Raw genomic sequence first — 22,763 nt, 5'->3', positions numbered from 1 at the left:
TATATATATATATATATATATATATACATATATATATATATACATATATATATATATATATATATATATATATATATATATATATATATATATATATATATATATATATATATATATATATATATATATATATATATATATATATATATATATATATATATATATATATATATTACATATAATCATATTAATGGGTTTGTTGTGTTGAAGTGTAGCTTGACTCTACCATCACTAATTGAGTGTCCTGTTGTAAAGAAAGAAGTAAACCACATTGTTCTTTGTTCCTCCTCAAGGTCTCAGGAACATGTTTTGTCAGATCCCAGCGACTGTGTGTCCAGGACAAGGCAGCAGGTCTTAACAAACTCTCACAACTTTTCTGTGGATATTCGGATGCCTGGTGTTGTCCCAACTGGGGTGAGCCTGATTCTCTGAAACAAACTACTGAGTGAAGGGTCTGCATCCTTTCACTTCAAGAGTATACTCATCAGTAGAGCTGAACGCTTTAATCAATGAATTCAGCGAAAGTTAATCCATAGAATGTTAATATGCAAATATCTTGATCATTTATTAATCCAAAGGTATTTTTAAGCAACAAAGCCAGATATTCACGGGTTCCAGCCTCTGTTTGCTGGTTTTATTCCGGGGTTTAGACTTCTGGTTGGACAAAACACGACATTTAATGATGTCATCTGATACATAATTATTTATTCCAGACTTATCTACTTATCATTATCTCTTGTGAAACTGAATCAAGCTTTATGCAGATGATTGTTTTTTGGCTCACTTGTTTGTCCTCCTTTAGTTTCACTTACCAAAAGAAATGTGAAGAGACACTTTGCATTTTACAATCTTTTGTATCTTTGAGTTTAGCACATGAAGCACTAGTGCTGTTACTGAGTGTAATGAGCCAGGTCACAGTTTGAGGTCTGGGGTACAACCGAAGACGTAGAAAAGGTTTTTGCTAACCTGATAGATGCCAAGTTGTTGACACCATTATTCAGTCAGATTTGGGAACCAATGCGATGAATGGTGACTAAGGAAGACATCCATTATCTGTTACTGTATGAACTTCTCCTGGGGCCCGGGATCAGGAACTATCAGGATCTATCAGAGTTTGTTGTGCTGAATGCTCACCAGCCAACATGACATGCATAAACTGTACACGTAACCCTATTTAGTTTCGTTCTTTTTACTTAAGGCTTCATCCTAAAATGAATGCATCATAAAGTTATCCTGTTCTCAATTTTTCAGTAACAAATATCATCATTATTTTCTCTAATGTTTTAGTCGGACACTTACCTGTGCACAGCATTTTCTGTGCCAACTAGTCAAGATGCATATATTGGTGAGTATATCTTCTTGAGAATATGTTTTAGTTTACAGACAACATACAGTATGAAGCCCTGCTCTAAAAGAAAACATCATTGGTAACTACACATACTAGCAGAAGTCCTAGTAGCAGTAGTAACTGTTGTATCCAGATTTTTTAAATCAGATATGTTCAAAGTCATTGACAAGTTTAAGCAGATCACACATTTAAACAATCTGCAATGTAAACTCACAATATTGATTTGTATTTTAGATTTTATTAAACATGTTTTTGGGATGTAGGTGATTTTCTTTATCCCTTTCTTCAGTCTGACTCTGGTAATGACACAGAGTCAGACTGACACGGCAAAGTACGGAGAGATTGTGGGATATTGTCTACGTCACTCTGTTTGCACACTGAAGGCCTACAAAATGTGTTTTGTCCCTGTGAACTCTGTACATGCAGCCCTGTCTGTCTGAATCAGCTCAGACAGCAAGTCAAGTTGACACAAACGGTCATGGAGAATTAACCACAGTGCTTTTCTTCCTTAGTGGACTTCATCCCTCATGCCAGTATGGACACAGTTCATCACATGCTGCTGTTTGGCTGCCAGACTCCTGTGTCTACCAGCAGCTACTGGTAATATCCCATTTCAGCACAGGGACAGTGTTATAGAGACTGATCCATTATCATTAGGAATCACAGCGATATTCACAGTACACCCAAAAGCAGATACTGGCAGGGATTGCATTGTTTTTATTTTATTAGCGGTGTGTCACCAGCAGTTAAATAAACCATTTCAAAGCTGGTAAAATAACTTCCAGTATGACTCAAACTCACTGGAGTTCAGAATCATCACTGCTCCGTCATTTCCTCTTCAAACTAAAAATGTAAGCGTGTAAAGAATAGTTGTCAGTATAAGTTGGACTGCTGACACAGATGGATATGCTGTTCACAGCCTTTTGACTGATGCAATTTGTTATCATGTGATTTATGTGAAAATCATATTTCAGTTTTTATTAAAACTGCACTCATGTTTTTATATTGACTGTGTAATGTGACGGATCATTATCACCACCTCTGCAGGTCCCCTCAGCTCGAGGGAGCTTTGTAAAATCTTTACTGTTATGATGTAACTAGGTGGACTCAAACAAAATACACTGACACAGAGAGGTATGCAAAGTTCAGAAGATTTATTGTAGGGCCACAGGGAATGGAGGTGGAGTGGACAGCAGAGGGGCAATGGTGGAAGGCAGACTAGGTAGGACGTGTGGGCGGGCTGACATAGCTGTGGGAGAAGGTGGATTTACTTGAGGGGGATGAACAGATTGCTGGCAGGTGTGTTGGAAGGAGAGGTGATGAAAAAAAACATTCCGCTCAATATTTCATCCAGAGTAGAGGGTGGTTTGGTTGTAGAAATCCAAGATGACATCAAATAGCATTACAGAATTGCAGAACAGATCGTCAATATTTTTCTAATACTGTACATATATTATATTTAGTTTTCATATTATTTTTGTGTGTGAAATGGCCGCAATGACTATACTGCCACTCCACCTTCACCACCTTAGTCAGTTTAAAGAGCTTTCCCATCATTCAGATGCAGAGAAACGGTGAGTTTTTTGAGAAATAATTAGCGAGGTGCAGACCTCGGGGACCTCACAGCTGGCTGCGGTCATGAGGAGACGACAAATAACTGTTCCGACTCTTTACGCCTGTTTCTAACTAGGCGTAGGATTTACACTTGGTCTTAGTGAAAAGAAGGTTTCTGCACAGATGGTGCTACCAGATGTGCTTAGAAGGCCAAGTTACGACCGATTTAGCTGAAGACCAGGCATACGCCCTGTTGGTGCAAGGCCTCGGGTCACTTTGGTTTGGGAGTGAATTAAAAAAAAAGCGTGCAAAGCATTTTAGGCAATTATAATTAGACCAATTCGAAATTGGAGTTTAATATTTGACAATGTGATCTAACCAATCACCCTTTATGGTAGTTAAGTATGGGGTCCACTCTGTCATCAGGACTACAGTAGATGGAACAGGCTTCCCACTGCTACCCACTGATAATTAACATTACAAAAATAACTCCTTCTACTAACTCTAATTGTGTTTACATCTCAAATTGATCCCCCAAGACACACTGAGAGGTCAGGAACTACAAACCCAAGAACTGAAACCACAAAAGAGTCCCTTCTGAGTGTTTGGTGGATGATACAGAGGTGAAAAAACTACAGAGAACTGTTGTGATGCAGCTAGCTAGTAGTGCAGGCCCTGAGACAGACTGATCAAATAACACCCAATACTGTAACCTCAGACCATCAGAGTAAACCAAATGATTGAATTAACAAAAGATGCCTGTCTGGAACATTGGCCAAATCAAACCACAAGTCAAAACAAACATATTTGCTATCTGGCACTAAACCATGAATATAAATTGGCAGAGAATCTCTTTGCTGTTGGAGATACAAAGCAGACTCTGTGACCACAGTCTATCCAGAGAGAAAGGAAGCCTCAACAAGTCCTGGATAGCAAGAGATGAAAGAGTCTGTGGTCACAGCACGACAGGTGAAGTAGAGACAGACAGGCACTTCCTCTTCAAATGTGACAAATATAATATCAGAGTGGAATTTCATTTGTTAATCCCAAACCTCAGAGAGAGATGCCAGTGCAAAGCAACAGATGCTAGGACAGGGACATGCAGCATAAACATACTGTATATGTGGATGATTGTATATTATATACTGTATGTTATCTGTGTTGTTTTATTGCTAATGTACCGTTTTTTGTGTATTGTCTAATTATTTTAACAATTTTTACTTTGATGCTAAAGTTCTTTTTTTAAACTTTCATGCCAATACAACTTTTGAATTAAACTGCATTTGAGAGACATACAGACAAGCACATGAGACACTAGGAAGTGGGCATGGCTGTGAGATTTTGTCTCATTAAGCTCTTTTCCAGCAGCAACAGACAATTGTTTTTAGAGAAAATGCTCTGATAAACCAAAGCGCAGACAGACACAGTTAGAGACTGCTGGTGAACTAAGTGAGCATCCAGAGAGTTAAAGACTGGACCTACATGACTCCACATGCTCAATGTGCACATTCCCATATCCACTTTATAAGGTGATGATGTGTCAATGGTAGGCAAAGAAATGCTGCAAAAAACATCCACAATAGGCCAACAGCCAAGAGTGTCCAGTTTCAAATAGTCCATTTCACTTCCATATATGAATGATAAGGGATTTTAACTGTGCTCCTCTGCTTTTAGCTACTCAGTACACAACAACAATAATCTCAATCAAGTCAAGTTGCTCTTGACCATGATCTGGATGAATCTTCACAGACATTTCATATTTCTTCCCTGAATGTGTGTGCCAGTTCTTTGATATAGAAGTGGCTGCAGGTGTTAGGGTGTCATTCACCTTGTTTTCCCATCGCTTCATTCAAAGTGGTGTTAATGGAGGTGTTTCACTCTGTAGGGACTGTGGCAGTGTACAAGGCACTTGTGAGGATGAGGCATCCATCATGTATGCCTGGGCTCGGAATGCCCCACCTACTAAATTGCCCAAAGGTATGTTGGTTCACTATTACTAAAAGTCATATTTTTTAATTGACCTCAAGTTGTAATTAAATAAGTGTTAAGTGTTTCTAATTAAACTCAAACCTAATTTGGCATATCTGTAATGGCAATTCTTGTTACTTATCTGCTGACAAATACGAAGAACTGAGCTGATATCGGTCGATTTGTTTCAAAATGTGCAGTTTTGAATCCAAAACTGTTGGATCTGAGCAGATCTGATGAAAAGGGAACAAAGGCCCTTTTTTTTTTAATTAGATTTTTCGGAGGATATATAACATGATGGAAAAAACACTGCAACCTGCTCGTGTACGCGTGTTCTGTGAGGGCGTGCAGGGAGACCAGTAGGTGGCATCATCAGCACCAGCACAGTAAACAGTCGCCTGCCAGTTGTGATATGAATAAAATGGACCTACGTAATTTATGATGTAGCTAGTAAAACAGAACACCTGTTGCCTAATTATGTTGCTTGAGAAGGGGGTAAGAGCCATGTTTACTGCAAACGACAGAAACTGTATTGAAATGATCTCGTAACAATTTGTATTTTAGTTGTAGTGGTTGTGAAATCAATTTATAAACCGCATATCTAAGCAGTTGCAAAAGCAAATACATTTTTAATGAGTTTGCATACCTATATCTGTCTCTGATCATTGCCCCTCCTCTCCACTACAATGGAGGTAAATGGAATGAATTTAGTGGTGCTTACATTATTGAAAAGCAGCACGTCTACCAGAAACCGTGTCCCTTTCACTCTTCATAATCCACAGACCTTACTGCTCACACTTTTTATCGAGACTATTTCTTAAGTAGAAAGTAGTTCCACTGAAAATCCCAGGTGAAGAAAGATCCTGTAGGTCACGTATTGGTTTTATGTTAAGTTATATATCTTTTTCCCCTCAGTGGTTTACATCTACATGTCTTTCTCTAACCTGTTTTTCACTCTTTTGTCTCATCAGATGTTGGTTTTAAAGTTGGAAGAAATTCCGGAATGTCTCACTTTGTGCTGCAGATCCATTATGGAGATGTCAGTGCTTTCAGAGGTGAGTCCTAGTACTGACATTGTTGCATAGATGTTATTTATGTTATCGGTTGCATCTAAAAGTGTAAAAATAATTCCAAGTACTACAGCAAAAGCTTTCACTGCTTAGTAAATAATCAGTCAGCTCGCATATAAAATGTTGAGATGTAGTTAAACCCTTTTCCCCTATTTCTGATATTCTAATATATTGAAATATAGTTAGCATCCATGCTGAAGAAGAAGAAGAAACAAAGCAGGAGGCACAGGACAAACAGTTTTACTGTCACTCACATCTGACGAGCAGTGTTGGGCGTAACGGTGTTACAAATAGCGTTACTAGTTTACCTACATTTCTCAGTAGTGTGCTGCTGTTTTCTGAATCAATATCTCATTGGATGGATTTCCATGAAATGTGGTATCAGTGCTGCCCAGAGGATGGATCTTGGTGACCTTGGTGATCCTCTGTCCTCCTGCACCACTAGCAGATCAAAGTTTTCACCTTTATTCTGAAATATTGCAACATCTACCGGATGTGTAGGCACAAAATGTTGTGCAGACATTGATGTTTGCCTGAGTACTAGGTCGTCCTCAGACGGGCCCTCCATCGGTGCTTCCAGTCATCCAGTTCTTCCATGCATCTGGCTAGCTCGCCAGTATTTTCTGCTCCCGCATCTTTCCTGAGTACATCCACATATGTTATTGCGGGACGCCCTCGTGATCGGTGCCCGTGTGTTGGCTCCCACAGCACAAGTTTGCTGGCTGGCAGTTCTTGGTGTCTCTAGCAGTGACCTGCCAGCCTCATTGTCCTGACCGCTGTTTTCTCACCCACCCTTAGTGTCCCCCCCCCATACAAGTGCGTGTTGGTGACATGCTCATCCTTGTTGATGCCAAGTACCACGCGCAGCATTCTCGTGTAGCACCCATCTAGAGGAGTGCCTCCTGTTGTTTTTAGAGGTGGATGGTCCGGGGGGATGTTATATGTTATGAACTCAGTTTTCTTTTAATTTAGCTGAAGGCCAACCTTGGCGCACTCTGTCTCCACTCTGCCCAGGAGTTCTTGTGCTCGCTCTACGCGGTCAGAGAGTAGACTGCATAGTCCAGGTCCGTTAGGACTAGAGCGGGGTGTCGTCTCGACCTCTTAGGTGTTATTGTGAGGCCGAGTTCTAGCTCCCGTCCACTGATGGCCTTCCTGAGCGCATAGTCTAGGACTATGATGAAGAGGAAGGGGGCAAGGGTGTCCCCTTGCAACACCCCAGTCAGGATGTCAAACTCTTCACTGTTGCCATCTGGGTTTACCACCTTTCGTCCTGTACCCTTATACATGGTCCCTATGGCCCGGAGTAAATTGGAAGGGACACCGTAGGTCTTGAGTATCTTCATCATCACGCCTCTGTGTATCAAGTCAAATGCCTTTTTGAAATCGATAAAGCACAGTACTGCTGTCAGGTTGTTCTTCTTAACCTCCCCATCAGCCTCAGTTGTACTTTATGTTAAATGCGAAGTAGTACATGCTAGAATGATAATTTGCTGAACCAAGCACCACTATATGCCAATTTAGTGATTATAATTCAATTCATTTTTGTTCATATAACGCCAAATCATAAGAGAAGTTATCTCAGGGCACTTTTCATATTGAGCAGGTCTAGACCGTACTCTAAATAATATTTACCCAACAGTTCCCACCAATAGCGACAGATACAAGAATAAACTCCCTTTTAACAGGAAGAAAGCTCAAGCAGAACCCGGCTCTTGGTGGGCGGCCATCCGCTTCCACCACTTGGGTTGAGAGAGAGTGCTCATTCACATGAGAAACAACCTTTGAATGAAAATTGTGATTTAAAAAAGTTTAAAGATTTAATTAAAACCAAAAAATATTTTTTTTGTTTGTTCTGCAGACCATCATAGAGATTGCTCAGGACTTACCTTAAGAATGACATCCAAACCGTAAGTATTTAATTAAAAGCATCAACTTTTCTGCTGAATACTTTCCCTCTGACTCAATAAAGTGTGTGTTTTCTCTGGAGGACCAGGAAGAATGTACATATAGACTGGACCAGAAGGAAATGTCAGGGGAAAAGTGAGAGCAAATGTAAGCAACACTTTAAAGCCTCATAGCCTCTGACTATGACTCTTTGTGTCTTCCTCAAAGGCAGCCATTCATTGCTGGAATATACCTGCTTATGTCTGTGGACACAGTTATCCTTCCTGGAAAAATAGGTATGTTTGGTGTCTTTTTTCCTAAAGTAAATATGCACAACCCCAAACATGCTGCCAGTGGCAGATGATGTCAGTGGCAGATTATGTCAGTTTTAGCTTCAGGAAGACCTGAAACACTTCTGTTGAGCATTAGGACAGATGCATGTTTCAATGAGACCACAACATCAATAACACACAGTACAATGTAATGTGTCTCCATTACTCCTGTCACTTTATTGTTTATTAAAGGAGTTAGAATGGATGCATTTCCATCCGTACAATAATGCTACCGTTCTGTCATCATTTTTAATAAGAAGCAAAACTGAAAAGTCTCTTCAATAATCCCCTTTACATAGCAGAATGTAATACTTTGATTAAACAGAGGACATTTTGTTTGGAGTTGGTTTAAATTGAAAATGCTCTGAAGTTTTTCTTCCTCCTTTCCTTCTTCCCTTTCTTCCTTTCTTGTTCCTGACCTTCCTCCTTTAGTTATTTTCTTCCTTCCTTCCCTCCTTCCTCATTTCCTTGGAAAGGAAGGAAGGAAATGAAGAACAGAAGAAAGAATGAAGGCAGCAAGGAAGGAAATGAGGATGGATAGAAGGAAGGGAGCTAGGAAGGAAGAGAAGGAGGAAGGGAGGTAAGGAGGAAGAAGAGAAGAAAGGATGAAGGAAGAAAAGGAGGTTTGAAGGTAATGAGGAAGGCTTCCTTTCTTGCTCCCTTCCATCCTTCTTTCCTTTCTTTCTCCTTCCTTCCATCCCTCCTTTCTTTCCTTGATCGCTTCCTTTCTTCCTTTCTTTCTTTCTATCTTTCTTTATTGTTCCTTCCCTCTCCCCTCCCCTTGCTCCCTTCTTCCCTCCTTTCCTCTCTTGCTCCCATCCATCTTTTCTTCCTTCTTATCTTCTTCTTTCTGCTCTTCCTTCCCTCATTGCTCCCTTTTTTCTTCTTTCCTTTTTTATCCCTGCTTTCCTCTTTCCTTTTCTTCCTTTCATTATTTTCTTCCTTCCTTCCTTCCTTCCTACTTTCCCCACATCCTTCCTTCCTTCTTTCCTTCCTTCATTCCTTCCTACTTTCCCTGCATCCTTCCTTTCTTCCTCCTTTTCTTTCCTTTCTTCCTTCCTTTCCTTTCTGGCATGCAAGGAAGGTAAGAAGAAAGGAAGGAAGGAATAAAAGCTTTTAGAGCAGGGGTGTCAAACATGCGGCCCGGGGGCCAAAACCGGCCCGCCAAAGGGTCCAATCTGGCCCACGGGATGACTTTGCAAAGTGTAAAAATTAGTTGTTTTGATCATAAAGTAAAATACTGTTCCAGATACCTGTGACGAAATGTTTTGTGCCTTTGTAGATACAATGTGATCTATAAGTTGTAATGCACATGTGTAAATGATAAAATGAGGCACACTATTGTTGAAATTGCACCTTCTTTTCTTAAGAAATTTCAGGCTGTTGATAATATTTAGTAAAAAGGATAGTTCATTAAATTTGAACATTTTAAGAATGTACTTTCTTGCACTAAAACGAAGGGAACAATTTGGAGTTGTCGTTATTTATAGGTTATTATGCTCTGATTTTACTGGTCCGGCCCACTTGAGATCAAATTTTGCTGTATGTGGCCCCTGAACTAAAATGAGTTTGACACCCCTGTTTTAGAGCAAGGTTCTTGTTCTGCTGTTTGTGTTGAGCTCGAGCAGATGCCCTATGTACAGTACTAAGGCTGGTCCTTTGCTGCATGTTGTCCCCTCTCTTTTGCTCCCTTTCCTATCAATATACCACTGTAAGGCAAGAAAAGCCCAAAGAAACAGTGCACAGATTGGGAAATTCTAAAATATTGTCAAAAGACAACAATTAGTCACTGAGAGGGCTCATGCAGGGAGGTCTATCCGACACGCTGTGTCCAAACAAAGAGTGAGAACAATGAGTCCGTAAAGTTTACGGACTCATTGTTCTCACTCTTTGTAAATAAACGAAATAAACGAAAAGGAACATTTATGCTACTAAACTGTCCACCAACTTCAAGCACTGGATTAAGCTTGTATATGTGGCTTGTCCATGAGATATTTTCAGAATATCTGAAACCCTGTTGCCCACAAAATCTTGAAATCTCGATGTCTCATTCTTGGTGTATTTTATCACTGAGGTGCTGTCAGTCCAGAAAACAGAATCCAGCATCAGTCCTGTGTGCTGCCATCACAGCTGCCGTTAGTTCCAGTCGTGGAAAAGTAATTGGCTTTAAAGGAGCCACCCTGGCCTTTCCCATTACAAAGAAACTGCACGGCTCCACCTTGGTGTTGTGCACAGCAAGCAGGTACCTTTTTTATACCCTGCCTCACTTGCGTCTGCAAAGTGGTGTAACTAAGAAGAAGTCACATTTCCAAAGCCTGCAGGCTTAAAGCATCTCCTGACTTTGACGTCCTTCAGTAGGTGGAGCTTCTGGATCCATTTTATTTTGTGTCCTACACAAAGCCTTGCCTGCACATATCCTGTAAGATTTGTTTAGCCTTTAGGACCACTGGAACCAGGACTCTCAGTGGGTTATAAATTGAACTGACCATAGACAGGATCCCTTTACAAGTCAGGGGTTGATCTTGAATCACCATCTTGAATTTAAATGCTCTGAATGAACACATCACTGCACAGCCAATGCTCTTTCAACAGGAAATATACCATAGTCCAAATCCAACTCTTTCACATCCTTTCCCCTTTCCTCTTGAGGTATTGCGGCCAACACATTTGTACTGTTGCTTATCCACTTCTTTAGCTGAAAGCCCCCTCTGGCACTAAAGGCTCATGATAGAGAGCCACAGACTGAGACTTCGAGGCAACTGAAGCAAGACAGTCGTCCAGGTTAGAACTGTGCAAAACTGTATCCACCACATGTTGTCCTCAGCACACTTGGGTAAAGAGAAATATGTAAACAACTTGGCTCTGAAGTTGCTCTCAAGAGATGGACAAGCATCCTGTACTCCTCCATGCGCTGAGACACATCTTCATTGGGCCACCAGAGAAACCTTAACAGGTTAGAATCTTCAGCTGGCACATGCAACTGATGGAAAAAGTCATCTAATGCACGTCTGTCAGTCCTGGGAGAGGGATCCCTCCTCAGTCTCTCCCTGAGGTTTCTTCCATTTTCTCCCTTTATTTGTAGGGTTTCTTTTAGGAAGTTTTTCCTTGTACGGGGCGAGGGTCTAAGGACAGAGGGTCGTATCCTGTACAGTCTGTAAAGCCCACTGAGACAAATGTGTCATTTGTGATATTGGGCTATATAAATAAATTAGATTTGATTTGATGGAACATAGATGCAATGTCTGGCATCAAAACAACAGGTTCCTTTCTGAACCTGGTTATGACTCTCTAATCAAGGAGACTGGTGAGATTGGGTGCTTGCAGCAGTTTTGCATTCAATGATGTACCCTGGAATGATAAAGCACAGTCAAACACAGTTATCAGGCATGCTCAAGTCCCGTTTCTTTAGAGGTAGAGCAATGCTGTAGTGACCATCCATATTTATTGGTATTTGAGAATCACACATTTTGTTTCTGTTTTTCCTTGTGCAGTATTAAAAGCGTCAATAACTCAAGCAACATAATTGCATCTTCCTGCAATTACATCAAAACACCCAGCTGAGTTTGCACTTGTAAGACATATTGTCATTTTTCATGGGCTCATTCATTCAGCTGAGGACACCTTTTTTATTTTATTGATTTTAGATTTCCTTCTTTATATTTATATTTCTATCAGTTAAAGCAGCCTTTGTTCAACTCATATTGACGGCAACCAGTAGTGCACCACAATAAAACTTCAGGAGCACCATACAAATATCCACATCGATCTACGTCCGCATCAATCAATAATCCACATTCCACTTTTAGGTTCAATACAAACAACAGATGCAACAATAAGCTGTACTACGACCACAATATATAGCGGGGTAAACATAACATGAACAAACTGAGCTACACATACCGTAGGTTGTGTGCTTTCCCTCAATGCTACATTCATTTTACTCACAGGAACTAATCCATTAAAGCATCTGAGGTGTGTAACTCCATGATTATATTTTTTATTGACAATGTTATAGCGACTATCAAAAGAAAACAACTAGACGCTGAGAAGGCTAATGCAGGAAGGTCTGTCCGACATGCTGTGTCCAAACAAACGGCATGAGTCTGTATTTTAATCACCACCCAGGCCCAGTGATGCACGCACACGCACGCACACACACACACACACACACACACACACACACACACACACACACACACACACACACACACACACCTCCACACAGGCATGCACACACTCCCACAATTACAAACAGTGACATAGTGACAGGCATGCAACCCAAACACATTGCTTGCTTAAAAGAACAATACATCATCAGTCATCTCCAGCTAATGGTTTCTTCTCCGAATCAGCAGCTGGGTATGCCGGCTTTGTCTGAGTCCGACAGCAAATAACAAACAATATTTAGCCAGCACAAAATTACTGTGGCACAACAGGTAAACATCGGCCGTTGCCATCGGCGAATATCATCTTATTATTATTATTATAATTATTATTAGCTTATGGTAGTCAACAAGGCGAATATTGTGCTATGTTAAGCTGATAAATTTGTGCATTCCTATTAATCACCTTTGACTTATTTTGCTCTACGGAAGAAGATGTTTAATTAAGACAGTTTTAAAATAAAATTGAATTGGTACGTTACCCAGCCCTAACAGTCCTATCAATCGCCCAAAGTGTCTGAGTCCACATTCAAATGTTGCTGTTTTAATGCATAAAATGACAGAAGAGACAGAAATGGGGCTGTACGGTGATAACAGATTGGACCTACATTTACATCCCTCTATTTTTCTTTGTTAGTTACAAATGCAGACATCGCCTGTGATTACAGTTCATATCCCATCTACCCGTTTGCCTTCAGGACCCATACACACCACCTTGGTGAGTCATCCCAATATATTTAACAATCTGTTTTAGAGTAACTTTAATCTGTGTCAGTGGTAACCTGGATAAGTGTTTTTGTTACAGGTAAAGTGGTCAGTGGCTACAGGATCCGAGACGGAAAGTGGAGCCTGATTGGGAGACAGTCCCCTCAGCTACCACAGGTATGTTATCACGTCAGAAGGCAATTCAAAACTCACATGAATCTTGCAGCACTTCCTGTGTCCGCTATGTGGAGCTAGAGAACACACGCTTAACAAACGGTATGTTTCTCTATATCATGTGTAGACCACCCAATGTCATTTTTAAGTAAATTGGATGATGTTTGTCACTTGAGTCTGACTTCCTGTTGCCAGCAGGTGGCACTATGACACATGTTATATACAGCGACATCTCAATAAATTAGAATATCGTGGAAAAGTTAGTTTATTTCACTAATTCAATTCAAAAGGTGAAACTCATATTATATGGATTCATTACACACAAAGTTAAATATTTCAAGCCTTTATTTGTTTTAATCTTGATGATTACGGCTTACAGCTAATGAAAAATCAGTATCTCAGAAAATTAGAATATTACATAAGACCAATAAAAAAAGGATTTTTAATACAGAAATGTCGGCCTTCTGAAAAGTATGTTCATGTGTCTGCACTCAGTACTTGGTTGGGCCTCCTTTTGCATGAATTACTGCACTCTGGGAACAGCCAGCTTCTTTAGCAATGACCTTTTGAGGTTTTCCCTCCTGGAGAGTGTCAATCTTCTGGACAACTGTCAAGTCAGCAGTCTTCCACATGATTGTAAAGCCTGCTGAACCAGATTGAGAGACCAGGAAACCTTTGCAGGTGTTTTGAGTTCATTAGCTGATTAGAATGTGACACCGTGAGTCAACAATATTGAACTTTCTCACGATATTCAAATTTTCTGAGATACTGATTTTTGGGTTTTCATTAGCTGTAAGCCGTAATCATCAAGATTAAAACAAATAAAGGCTTGAAATATTTCACTTTATATGTAATGAGTCCATATAATATGAGTTTCACTTGTTGAATTGAATTAGTGAAATAAACCGATTTTCCACGATATTCTAATTTATTGAGATGTACCTATACCTACCAAATGTCATACATGTAGGTGAAATGCAGGCGTTGAGCCATTTTGGCACACCCATGTGCAAGACCCATATTTTACGTACATTTTCACCATGTTTGAATTTTGTGTCAAGTTTAATCGCGTTTTGGAGCAGCGATTCAATGTGGAAAAGAATAATGATAATTATTATTATTATTTCCACCCTGATGCTGTCAGTGCTCGGACCCTATTAAAGAAATAAAATGGTGCAAGTAAAATGCAGGAATAAGTAGAATATATACTTATAAAATAGAACAGAACTAAAATCAAGGCTAAAAAGCCTCCTGTATAGACACGCTTGTAGATCTAGATCTCTAGAACCGAAGAAACAACTTCCCTGTTTCATGGCAACGACGTTCCATGAAAACGCAAAAGCTTTGCAGTCTGTCAAGGTCTTCTTAACTTTGAGCTGAATCTTAGGGAGATCTAGTTAACCTGCTCAGAGCAGTACCAAAGTATAGCAACTGTAACTTCCTGTTGCCAGTAGGTGGCGCTGTGACTATGATTTGAAATAAGCCCATAGATGTCTTCAGGTCGGGACCCTCATCAAACGTGAATTTTTGAAAATATTTGACCATGTAGAGTCGACTTACAACAGTTTGTTGAGCTCAAGGCGAAGCACCTAAATTTGCCGTGCCGCCAGAGCAAAGCCATTCAACAAAAACGTACACATTTCACTATGAGGCATCATCCAAATCTTAAGGCTTTTATGAACTAATTTCAGAAGGATCTGCCTAAACTGCGAGGAGTAGTTCATGAAAGTTCGCAAACTTGAACTTCCTGTTGGCTGTAGGTGGTGCTCTTACTATGAGTCAGATGTCTTCGGGCCTCTTATGCAGCATGAGACATTCGGAGAAGATTGGAGAATGTATGCTGAAGTTACAACAAATTGCCCAAAATGGCCGCAACATCACGGCAAGGGCGTTCAGTGAAAAGTGACGATTTTAATAACTTTTCATCGTCAGGATCTTGAGATGGTACTGACCAAATGTAAAGTCGATCTGATTAATTCTCTAGAAGGAGTTCGATAAAGTACAGCGCCCTCAAAACGCTGTAAAAATCTAAATGGCCAACTTTCTGTTGGGTTTACGATATACCTCCTATAGACTTTTTTGTTTGTCTCCACATGTTATATATACCTACCAAATGTCATACATGTAGGTGTAACGCAGGCATTGAGCCATTTTGGAACACCCATGAGCAAGACCCATATTTTACGTACATTTTCACCATGTTAGAATTTTGTGTCATCATGGTGCAAGTAAAATGCAGGAATAAGTAGAATATATACTTATAAAATATATATATATATATATATATAAACTTATAAAATAGAACAGAACTAAAATCAAGGCTAAAAAGCCTCCTGTGTAGACACACTGTAAGATGGAGAAGAATAACAATAAGTTCATGATTCTGATAATACTGCTATTTAATATATCTTACATACCAGTTTGATTCCAAGGTTAAATGTGATCTCATGCAATATGTGATGACATAAATATGAGCTTTACAAAGGCAGGGGCAACAATCAGAATATATATTATTGTCTATAAGGTTGTCCAAGTTTTCCCCATTTCTTTTAGGAGTTAATTTTTACTAGGTTAAATGGCGATTTGAACTAATATATCTGAATCCAACAAGGAATACATTAATCGCTCCAGTTTTGAAATTGAAGTGCTGTTTATTCATTGCTCATCAGTGAATGTGTTTTCTCCCCAGGCTTTCTATCCTGCTAACAAGGATGTCAATGTGAAGTATGGTGACACCATTGCAGGCAGATGTGTGTTTACTGGGGAGGGCAGAACCTCCAAAACGTATATTGGGTGAGTTTGGTTCTATAACCCAATGCATTTCTCCACTACATTGTAGCTTACCTATCACTCAAAAGTACCTTTACAGTTGTTGTGGTTTCTTATAGGTTCTATTTGATTACCTGAATAGTAGATGTAACTGTATTGAAATATAGCCCACAGGTATTTATCATAGACAGGCACTGTGGCTTTATTCCAGTCATGGTCTGTTCTCCCCTACCATACAGTGTGTTTCTTTACACTTGGGGTCTGATTTTTCATGCAGTGTTACAACTGTATACTGTACATAATGTGTGCACTTAGAGAAGAAGAAAGCATTACAGTATAACCAGGCATTCAGACCAAAAACAGTTAAAAGGAATGCAACAATCTACTTGGGTGTGTGTTGTTTCAGTTATCATGAGATAATGATTAAATACTTATCAGGCACCAACTCACTGCACAGATGTTTAAAATATTATAGTCAACATTTTACAACTCAGGAAAGTTATCATGTTATGATTGTACCTTTTAAATGTCCACGTCACAACGTCATCTACAGGAATGTGTGCTGTTCTTCAATGTATCATCTTCTTATTGAAATGAATAAGGGGCTCAGAGATCATCACACATGTAGAGGCATGTAGCTATAGCCTGACCAGATTTTTGAGAACAATAAAGATCTTAAAGTAAACAATGTGATAATGGTGTATTGATCAATATCACTTTAACATAAACATAACTAAACATTCTGATGAGCATCACTTAAATTTGTTTGATTAAGAATTGTGAATAAGGTATGTACGGAGCGCAACATTTAAAAGTTATAAAATAAACATGTCCGTGCTTAATTGTCAATGAACTTTGCCAATTTATGGTCAGGTTCCCTAAAGGGAAAGGACGGGCAGGAGTCAGTGTGATAACCTATTGGGCAGGTCTTAATGATGCAGATATAGCAGCGCTCCTGCATTGTTAAGTATAGTACAGTGATATATTTATCCCCAGGTACTTTTCTGATTTGTCTGCAGTGGTACTTCTGATGATGAAATGTGCAACTTCTATATAATGTACTACATGGACCGCAAACATGCCATCCCCTACATGAACTGTATGGAGTCTGGCTCCAAACAGCTGTTTCAGCTTATTCCAGCTGAGGCCAACATTCCCATCGCTGTCAGTCCAGGTCATATGAACTCTATGACGCATATGAGACACTCAACAGGTACAAATGCATAAAATATTGTTTATGTTTGTTTATATATATTATATTATATATATTGTTTATTGCATAACTCTAACCCATATTTGTTCAATTTAGCATTTCTATATTTTTAATACTTTTATTTATCGAGTTTTCTTTTACAATCTGAAGAAAGGGAAACAAAAAGTTGTATCGCTGATGCCACAATCATATCACACACAGCATATGTGTCAGCCATACCCTTTTTCCTGTTGGGGCTATTAAATGATGCTCTAGTTTGGTGTCGCCAAGGTTTTGTCAGTTGGGGAAAGATAAGTCAGGATAGGTTGTCAGACCCTAATTAAGGTATTGGGCTTCCCTGATAAATTCCAGCAGATCCTTACTATAATGAGCATGTTATTAGGTTCACCTCACCAGCTTTTAAATATAAACTCACAAGTCCCCGGCTGAGCGCCGCTACGTTGGAGTTCACCCCGGTGGACGAGAGGGTCGACTGCCTACGCCCACGGGTTATGGGGTCAATGATTGCTTTTGTGATCGTATCATCTGATCTGATCTGAGGCCGCATGTTTTGGACACTCAGGTGAAAAGAGGGGCGGAGCTGTCAACTGATCACCATCTGGTGGTGAGTTGGATCAAGGGGTGGGGGAAGACTCTGGACAGACCTGGTAAGCCCAAACGGGTAGTGCGGGTGAATTGGGAACGTCTGGAGGAAGCCCCTGTCCGGGAGATCTTCAACTCACACCTCTTTGAAAAACCGTCCGGCACCTCAGGAGGGGTAATCGGGGAACCATCCAAGCTGTGTACAGCAAGGGTGGGTCCCTGTTTACTTCAACTGAGAAGGTTATCAGGCGGTGGAAGGAGCACTTTGAGGAACTCCTGAATCCAACTAACCTCTATGGTAGAGGTAGGGCTGGAAGCTGATGGAGGACCATCGTCAATTTCCCTGAGCATCATTACAGCATGAAAATGGACTGAAAGGACGAGTGTGTTTGGATAAAGTTAACGTTGTGTGTTTTTAGACTTTTATTTTTATTTTGCCGTCAGCCGCCACTGCTCGAAAGCATTAATGTTACACCATGAATAAAACTAATCAGAATTAATGGTGAAGCACTAACGCTCTGGTCGGGACTTGGACCAGCAGCAGATGAGCTGCACTCTGGCTGCTCGTAGCAGCAGAGCTAACATCTGCAGAGCTAACATTAGCAGAGCTAACATCTGCATCACTGGTGCTGATTCAGGCTGTGTGCCTTTTTAAAAAAAACGTGGATATTATTCCCTGAGTTTCTGAACGTTGGGGTCGACGTCAATCCATTTATAATAATGAGTATGATTTTTGCCTTTTTTGAACTTTGCAGTTCTCTCCTCTCCTTTCCTCTCTGACTGGAGGTGTTCGCAAAACAGAGCAGATGAGAGAATGTGAATGCGCAAAGCAACGCAGTAGAGACAGAAACGTGCACATAAATTAGATAAATAAGATAAGCGTTTAGTTTATTTAATAAAAGAGCACCTGTTCAATGTGAAAAGTGACTTGTGATTTGGCGCTAAATAAACTGAATTTCAGACTTGTTTCTTTGTTGGTTGTTCGTTTTCCGTTGGAACACTTAAGAATGCAAATTGTTTCGCATTTCTGAGACTGTTGTGTTTAACACCAATTACAGTTTGAATGTCTGACCTGTTTCTGATTGGCTGCAGTCTATGACACCGAATCTTAATCTTCTTACCGTTGCATTTGTTTAACACTCCTGAATAAAATGGCTTTGTTTGCTCCCTGGGTACATGGCGTATTAGGGCAATTGAAGGTAAAAACAACAACAACAAAACATTTTTTAATAATATATTTTATTAATATTTATTATTATTTAGAAATGTTATGTAACTTCAATCTCAGAATTTGAGTTTTTTTAATAACATAATATAACAGCCTAATAATAAGAAAAATATTATAAGAATTTAAATACTAAATTAATATAAACAATATGTAATATAAATAATAAATACTAAGAATAATAATCAGAATAAAACAAACAGAATAATAATCAACATTAAAATTCAGGGGAGACAATTAGCCTACATTTCTATTTGATGGGGGGGCGGTAAGGGACCTGGATAATGGACAGGGAGGCGCTGGCCCAAAAAAGATTGAGAACCACTGGCCTAGGGGGTGGCAGACCGGGGTGGTGGTTCCCCTATTTAAAAAGGGGGACCAGAGAGTGTGTGCCAACTACAGGGGTATCGCACTTCTCAGCCTCACTGTTAAAGTCTACTCCAAGGTGCTGGAAAGGAGGGTTCTTCCGATAGTCGAACCTCGGATTGAGGAGGAACACTGCGGATTCTGTCCTGGCTGCGGAACAACAGACCAACTCTTCACTCTCGCAAGGATCCTGGACGGGGCCTGCGAGTGAGCCCAACCGGTCTACATGTGTTTTGTGGATCTGGAGAAGGCATATGACCGGGTCCCCCGGGTGATACTGTGGGAGGTGCTGCGGGAGTATGGGGTGAGGGGGTCACTTCTGAGGGCCATCCAATCCCTGTACGCCCAAAGCGAGAGTTGTGTCCGGATACTCGGCAGTAAGTCGGACTCGTTCCCAGTGGATGTTGGCCTTCGCCAGGGCTGTGCTTTATCACCAATCCTGTTTTGTGATTTTCATGGACAGGATATCGAGGCGTAGTCGTGGAGGAGAAGGGTTGCAGTTCAGTGGCCTGAGGATCTCATCGCTGCTTTTTGCAGATGATGTGGTCCTGACCGCATCATCGGTCTGTGACCTTCAGCAGTCACTGGATCGGTTCGCAGCCAAGTGTGAAGTGGTTGGGATCAGCACCTCGAAATCTGAGGCCATGGCTCTCATTGCCTACTCTGGGTAGGGAATGAGTCCTTACCACAAGTGAAGGAGTTCAAGTACCTCGGGGTCTTGTTCGCGAATGAGAGGAGTGAGAGATTGTCCGGAGAATCGGAACAGCGGGGGCGATATTTACTGCATTGTTGTGAAGAAATGAGAGCTGAGCCAGAAGGCAAAGCTCTCGATCTACCGGGCGATTTTCATTCCTACCCTCATGAAGGCTGGGTCATGACCGAAAAAACGAGATTGTGGGTACAAGTGGCCAAAATGGGTTTTCTCAGACTGTCTCCCTTAGAGATAGGGTGAGAAGCTCAGTCATCCGTGAGAGACTCTGAGTAGAGCCGCTGCTCCTTTGCGTTGAAAGGAGCCAGTTGAGGTGGTTCGGGCATCTCGTAAGGATGCCACCTGGGCGCCTCCCTAGGGAGGTGTTCCAGGCACGTCCAGCTGGGAGGAGACCCTGGGGAAGACCAAGGACTTGGTGGAGAGATTATATCTCCACACTGGCCTGCGAACGCCTCGGGATCCCCCAGTCAGAGCTGGTGGATGTGGCCCGGAAAAGGGAAGTTTGGAGTTCCCTACTGGAGCTGCTGTCCCCGCGACCTGACCCCGGATAAGCGGTAGACGATGGATGGATAATCTGTTCAACTGTCTTGCCGCGGATGGAGATGGGGTTCAGTTCATTGTGGGGTGTGATAGATGACCAGTTATTTGTTTTGTATTTTGTTTGTTGGATATAAAGTGGATGTATTCTAATTTAAGGGTCACTGGCTTTTAAAACGTGTATCCATGTCAGATTGTCTTGTTTACATTTTTCAAACCTAACCTTTGTTTTTCCCCAAAGATCACCAAGATAACAGATTGCTGTTGGAGATGAAAAAAGCACAGCAAGTTCTGGATCAGGGTGAGTTCAAGGACTACTATTTTACGCAAGGTTGAACAATTATTCACCCTCCTGGACTTTGAACACAGTTGGTTTTGTACCAAGAAAAAACTCCTGCCTGATAATCATCCTGAATTGTATTTTTCAGTCTGATATTCCCCTCATGTTAGCCATTCTTTATAGTCATTTACTAGTGAACAACCAGATTTCTACATTCAGAATTTAAGTTTTTTGTGGCACAAAATAAGTTCCTGTCATTGTGACAGATACAGTTTAAAATGCTCATTTAGAGTGAAATTATAATAGGAATTAGTCCAAGATCACTGGGTCTGTCTGGTTTCTACTGCTGCTTTAAAAACAATACAGACTTCAGAATTTGCTATGAATAGGTTTACTGTAGATTAAACAGAGTGCAATACACCAAACTAGTCTGGAAAGCAATTGAAGCACCTAAAATGGCCCACCTAAAAGTGCCTTCGGGAAAAAATAGTAAAATACTGAATTTTAGTGGAAAAGTACAGAGAATTTGGACATTTTGGTGTCTCGTGATCAATAAGTTTAGAAGGCATAACCAAGGGGGAACCTATTTAGGTCCTGCAAAGGATGGAGCATGTTCTTCACAAGGGGATGCCATTGGCGGTTCCTCCCCTTCATCTTCTCTTGCCACCAACCTGGTTGGTGTAAGAGTGAATGTGAGTAGAACAGCAGATTAACTTTGAAGGTGCTCGTCTACCCAAGCTAGCACGTCGTTTAGGTCTTTTTGTGATTCACTCATCCAGATGGTGTAATTACATCACCAAGTGTCCTTGGGCAAGATACTGAACTGAATCTCGATGGTACAGCTAACAGTGTGTGTGTGTGTGTGTGTGTGTGTGTGTGTGTGTGTGTGTGTGTGTGTGTGTGTGTGTGTGTGTGTGTGTGTGTGTGTGTGTGTGTGTGTGTGTGTGTGTGTTAATCGCACCTTGTAGCCTTTGTATGAATGTGTGTCTAAATGGGTGACATGTGTTTTAACCCTTTAACACCTAAACCTCAAAATGTCCGCCTGGACATCTTTGCTTATTAAAGGTCAGAAAATGTCCTGTGAGTAAGTGCTTTTGCCCATTTTTCAAGAATACCTGGAACTTTCAATATCTGGCAGTTATTTACAATGTATTGCATGTTATAAGAGTGTAATAACAGTTAAAAATGAACTGTTATTACAGTGAACAAAAAACACTGCAATTGTACATGAATAACAGATTTTTCATCTTAAATTTGAAAAGTATAAAACTATTTACAGTAAAAATGTTGAGTCTTTGTCTCTTAAATGTGCAAAAGCAGGCCATAAAATGGAAACTATGTACAGGCGTTTTTTTCCACACAGGGTAATTCTCTCCCTTCACATGCAAAGGCCTTGGTGGTACTGTCAGTGACAGTTCCTGTCTGGCTGCAGACACAGGCCCACATCACAGTCTTCACAGTTCCAGGCAGTGCTCCTCTTGCACAGTTTAGAACTTGAAGTCGATGGTGTAGCCATTCATGTCAGCAAGCACAAAATACTTCAGCCCCCACTTTGTTGGCTTGGCCTTCATGAACTGCTTGATGCTGAGCCTGGTCTTGATACCAACCATCCTCTCATTGACTGCAAGGTGCTGTCTTGGGTGGTAGATGGCCTTGCAGTTCATGCATATCATTTCCATGAGAGGTCTGACCCGGTGGAGGTGGTCATAATACTCGGTGGCAGGGAATGACCCATGGAAAATGGTTTGCTTACGCCAAAAGTCGCTCATCTTCTGCAGGTCCAAAACTGACTGCCTATGAACTTCTTAATTTCTTCTGGAGTTATTTCAGTCGAGATGAACTTTCTACCTTTCTCCAGGTTTTTGGCTGCATTCTTGTTTGTGT

At 40.6% G+C, this 22,763-nt stretch overlaps 1 protein-coding gene across 3 annotated transcripts in view; it reads left to right on the top strand.

Moving 5' to 3' along the window:
* The first annotated feature begins 296 nt into the window (after positions 1-296).
* pam (peptidylglycine alpha-amidating monooxygenase) overlaps positions 297-22,763 on the top strand; it is a 48,785-nt gene continuing 26,318 nt past the window's right edge. The window contains exons 1-12 of one of the 3 annotated variants that reach the window (XM_029445247.1): positions 297-414; positions 1,288-1,345; positions 1,861-1,948; positions 4,788-4,879; positions 5,842-5,925; positions 7,799-7,847; positions 8,053-8,120; positions 12,957-13,037; positions 13,125-13,201; positions 15,888-15,991; positions 16,987-17,180; positions 20,841-20,900. In XM_029445247.1, the coding sequence (XP_029301107.1) occupies positions 391-414; positions 1,288-1,345; positions 1,861-1,948; positions 4,788-4,879; positions 5,842-5,925; positions 7,799-7,847; positions 8,053-8,120; positions 12,957-13,037; positions 13,125-13,201; positions 15,888-15,991; positions 16,987-17,180; positions 20,841-20,900 (979 nt within the window). In that variant the 5' untranslated portion in view covers positions 297-390. Of the gene's footprint in view, positions 415-1,287; positions 1,346-1,860; positions 1,949-4,787; positions 4,880-5,841; positions 5,926-7,798; positions 7,848-8,052; positions 8,121-10,101; positions 11,110-12,956; positions 13,038-13,124; positions 13,202-15,887; positions 15,992-16,986; positions 17,181-20,840; positions 20,901-22,763 lie in introns of those variants that run through there. The other 2 variants (XM_029445249.1, XM_029445248.1) reach the window with 2 other exon arrangements.

Source organism: Cottoperca gobio, chromosome 12 (genome assembly GCF_900634415.1).
Source record: "Cottoperca gobio chromosome 12, fCotGob3.1, whole genome shotgun sequence".
Taxonomy (NCBI): Eukaryota; Metazoa; Chordata; class Actinopteri; order Perciformes; family Bovichtidae; genus Cottoperca; species Cottoperca gobio.
Note: the sequence above shows the minus strand (reverse complement) of the source record. Positions and strands in the feature narration are given on the sequence as shown.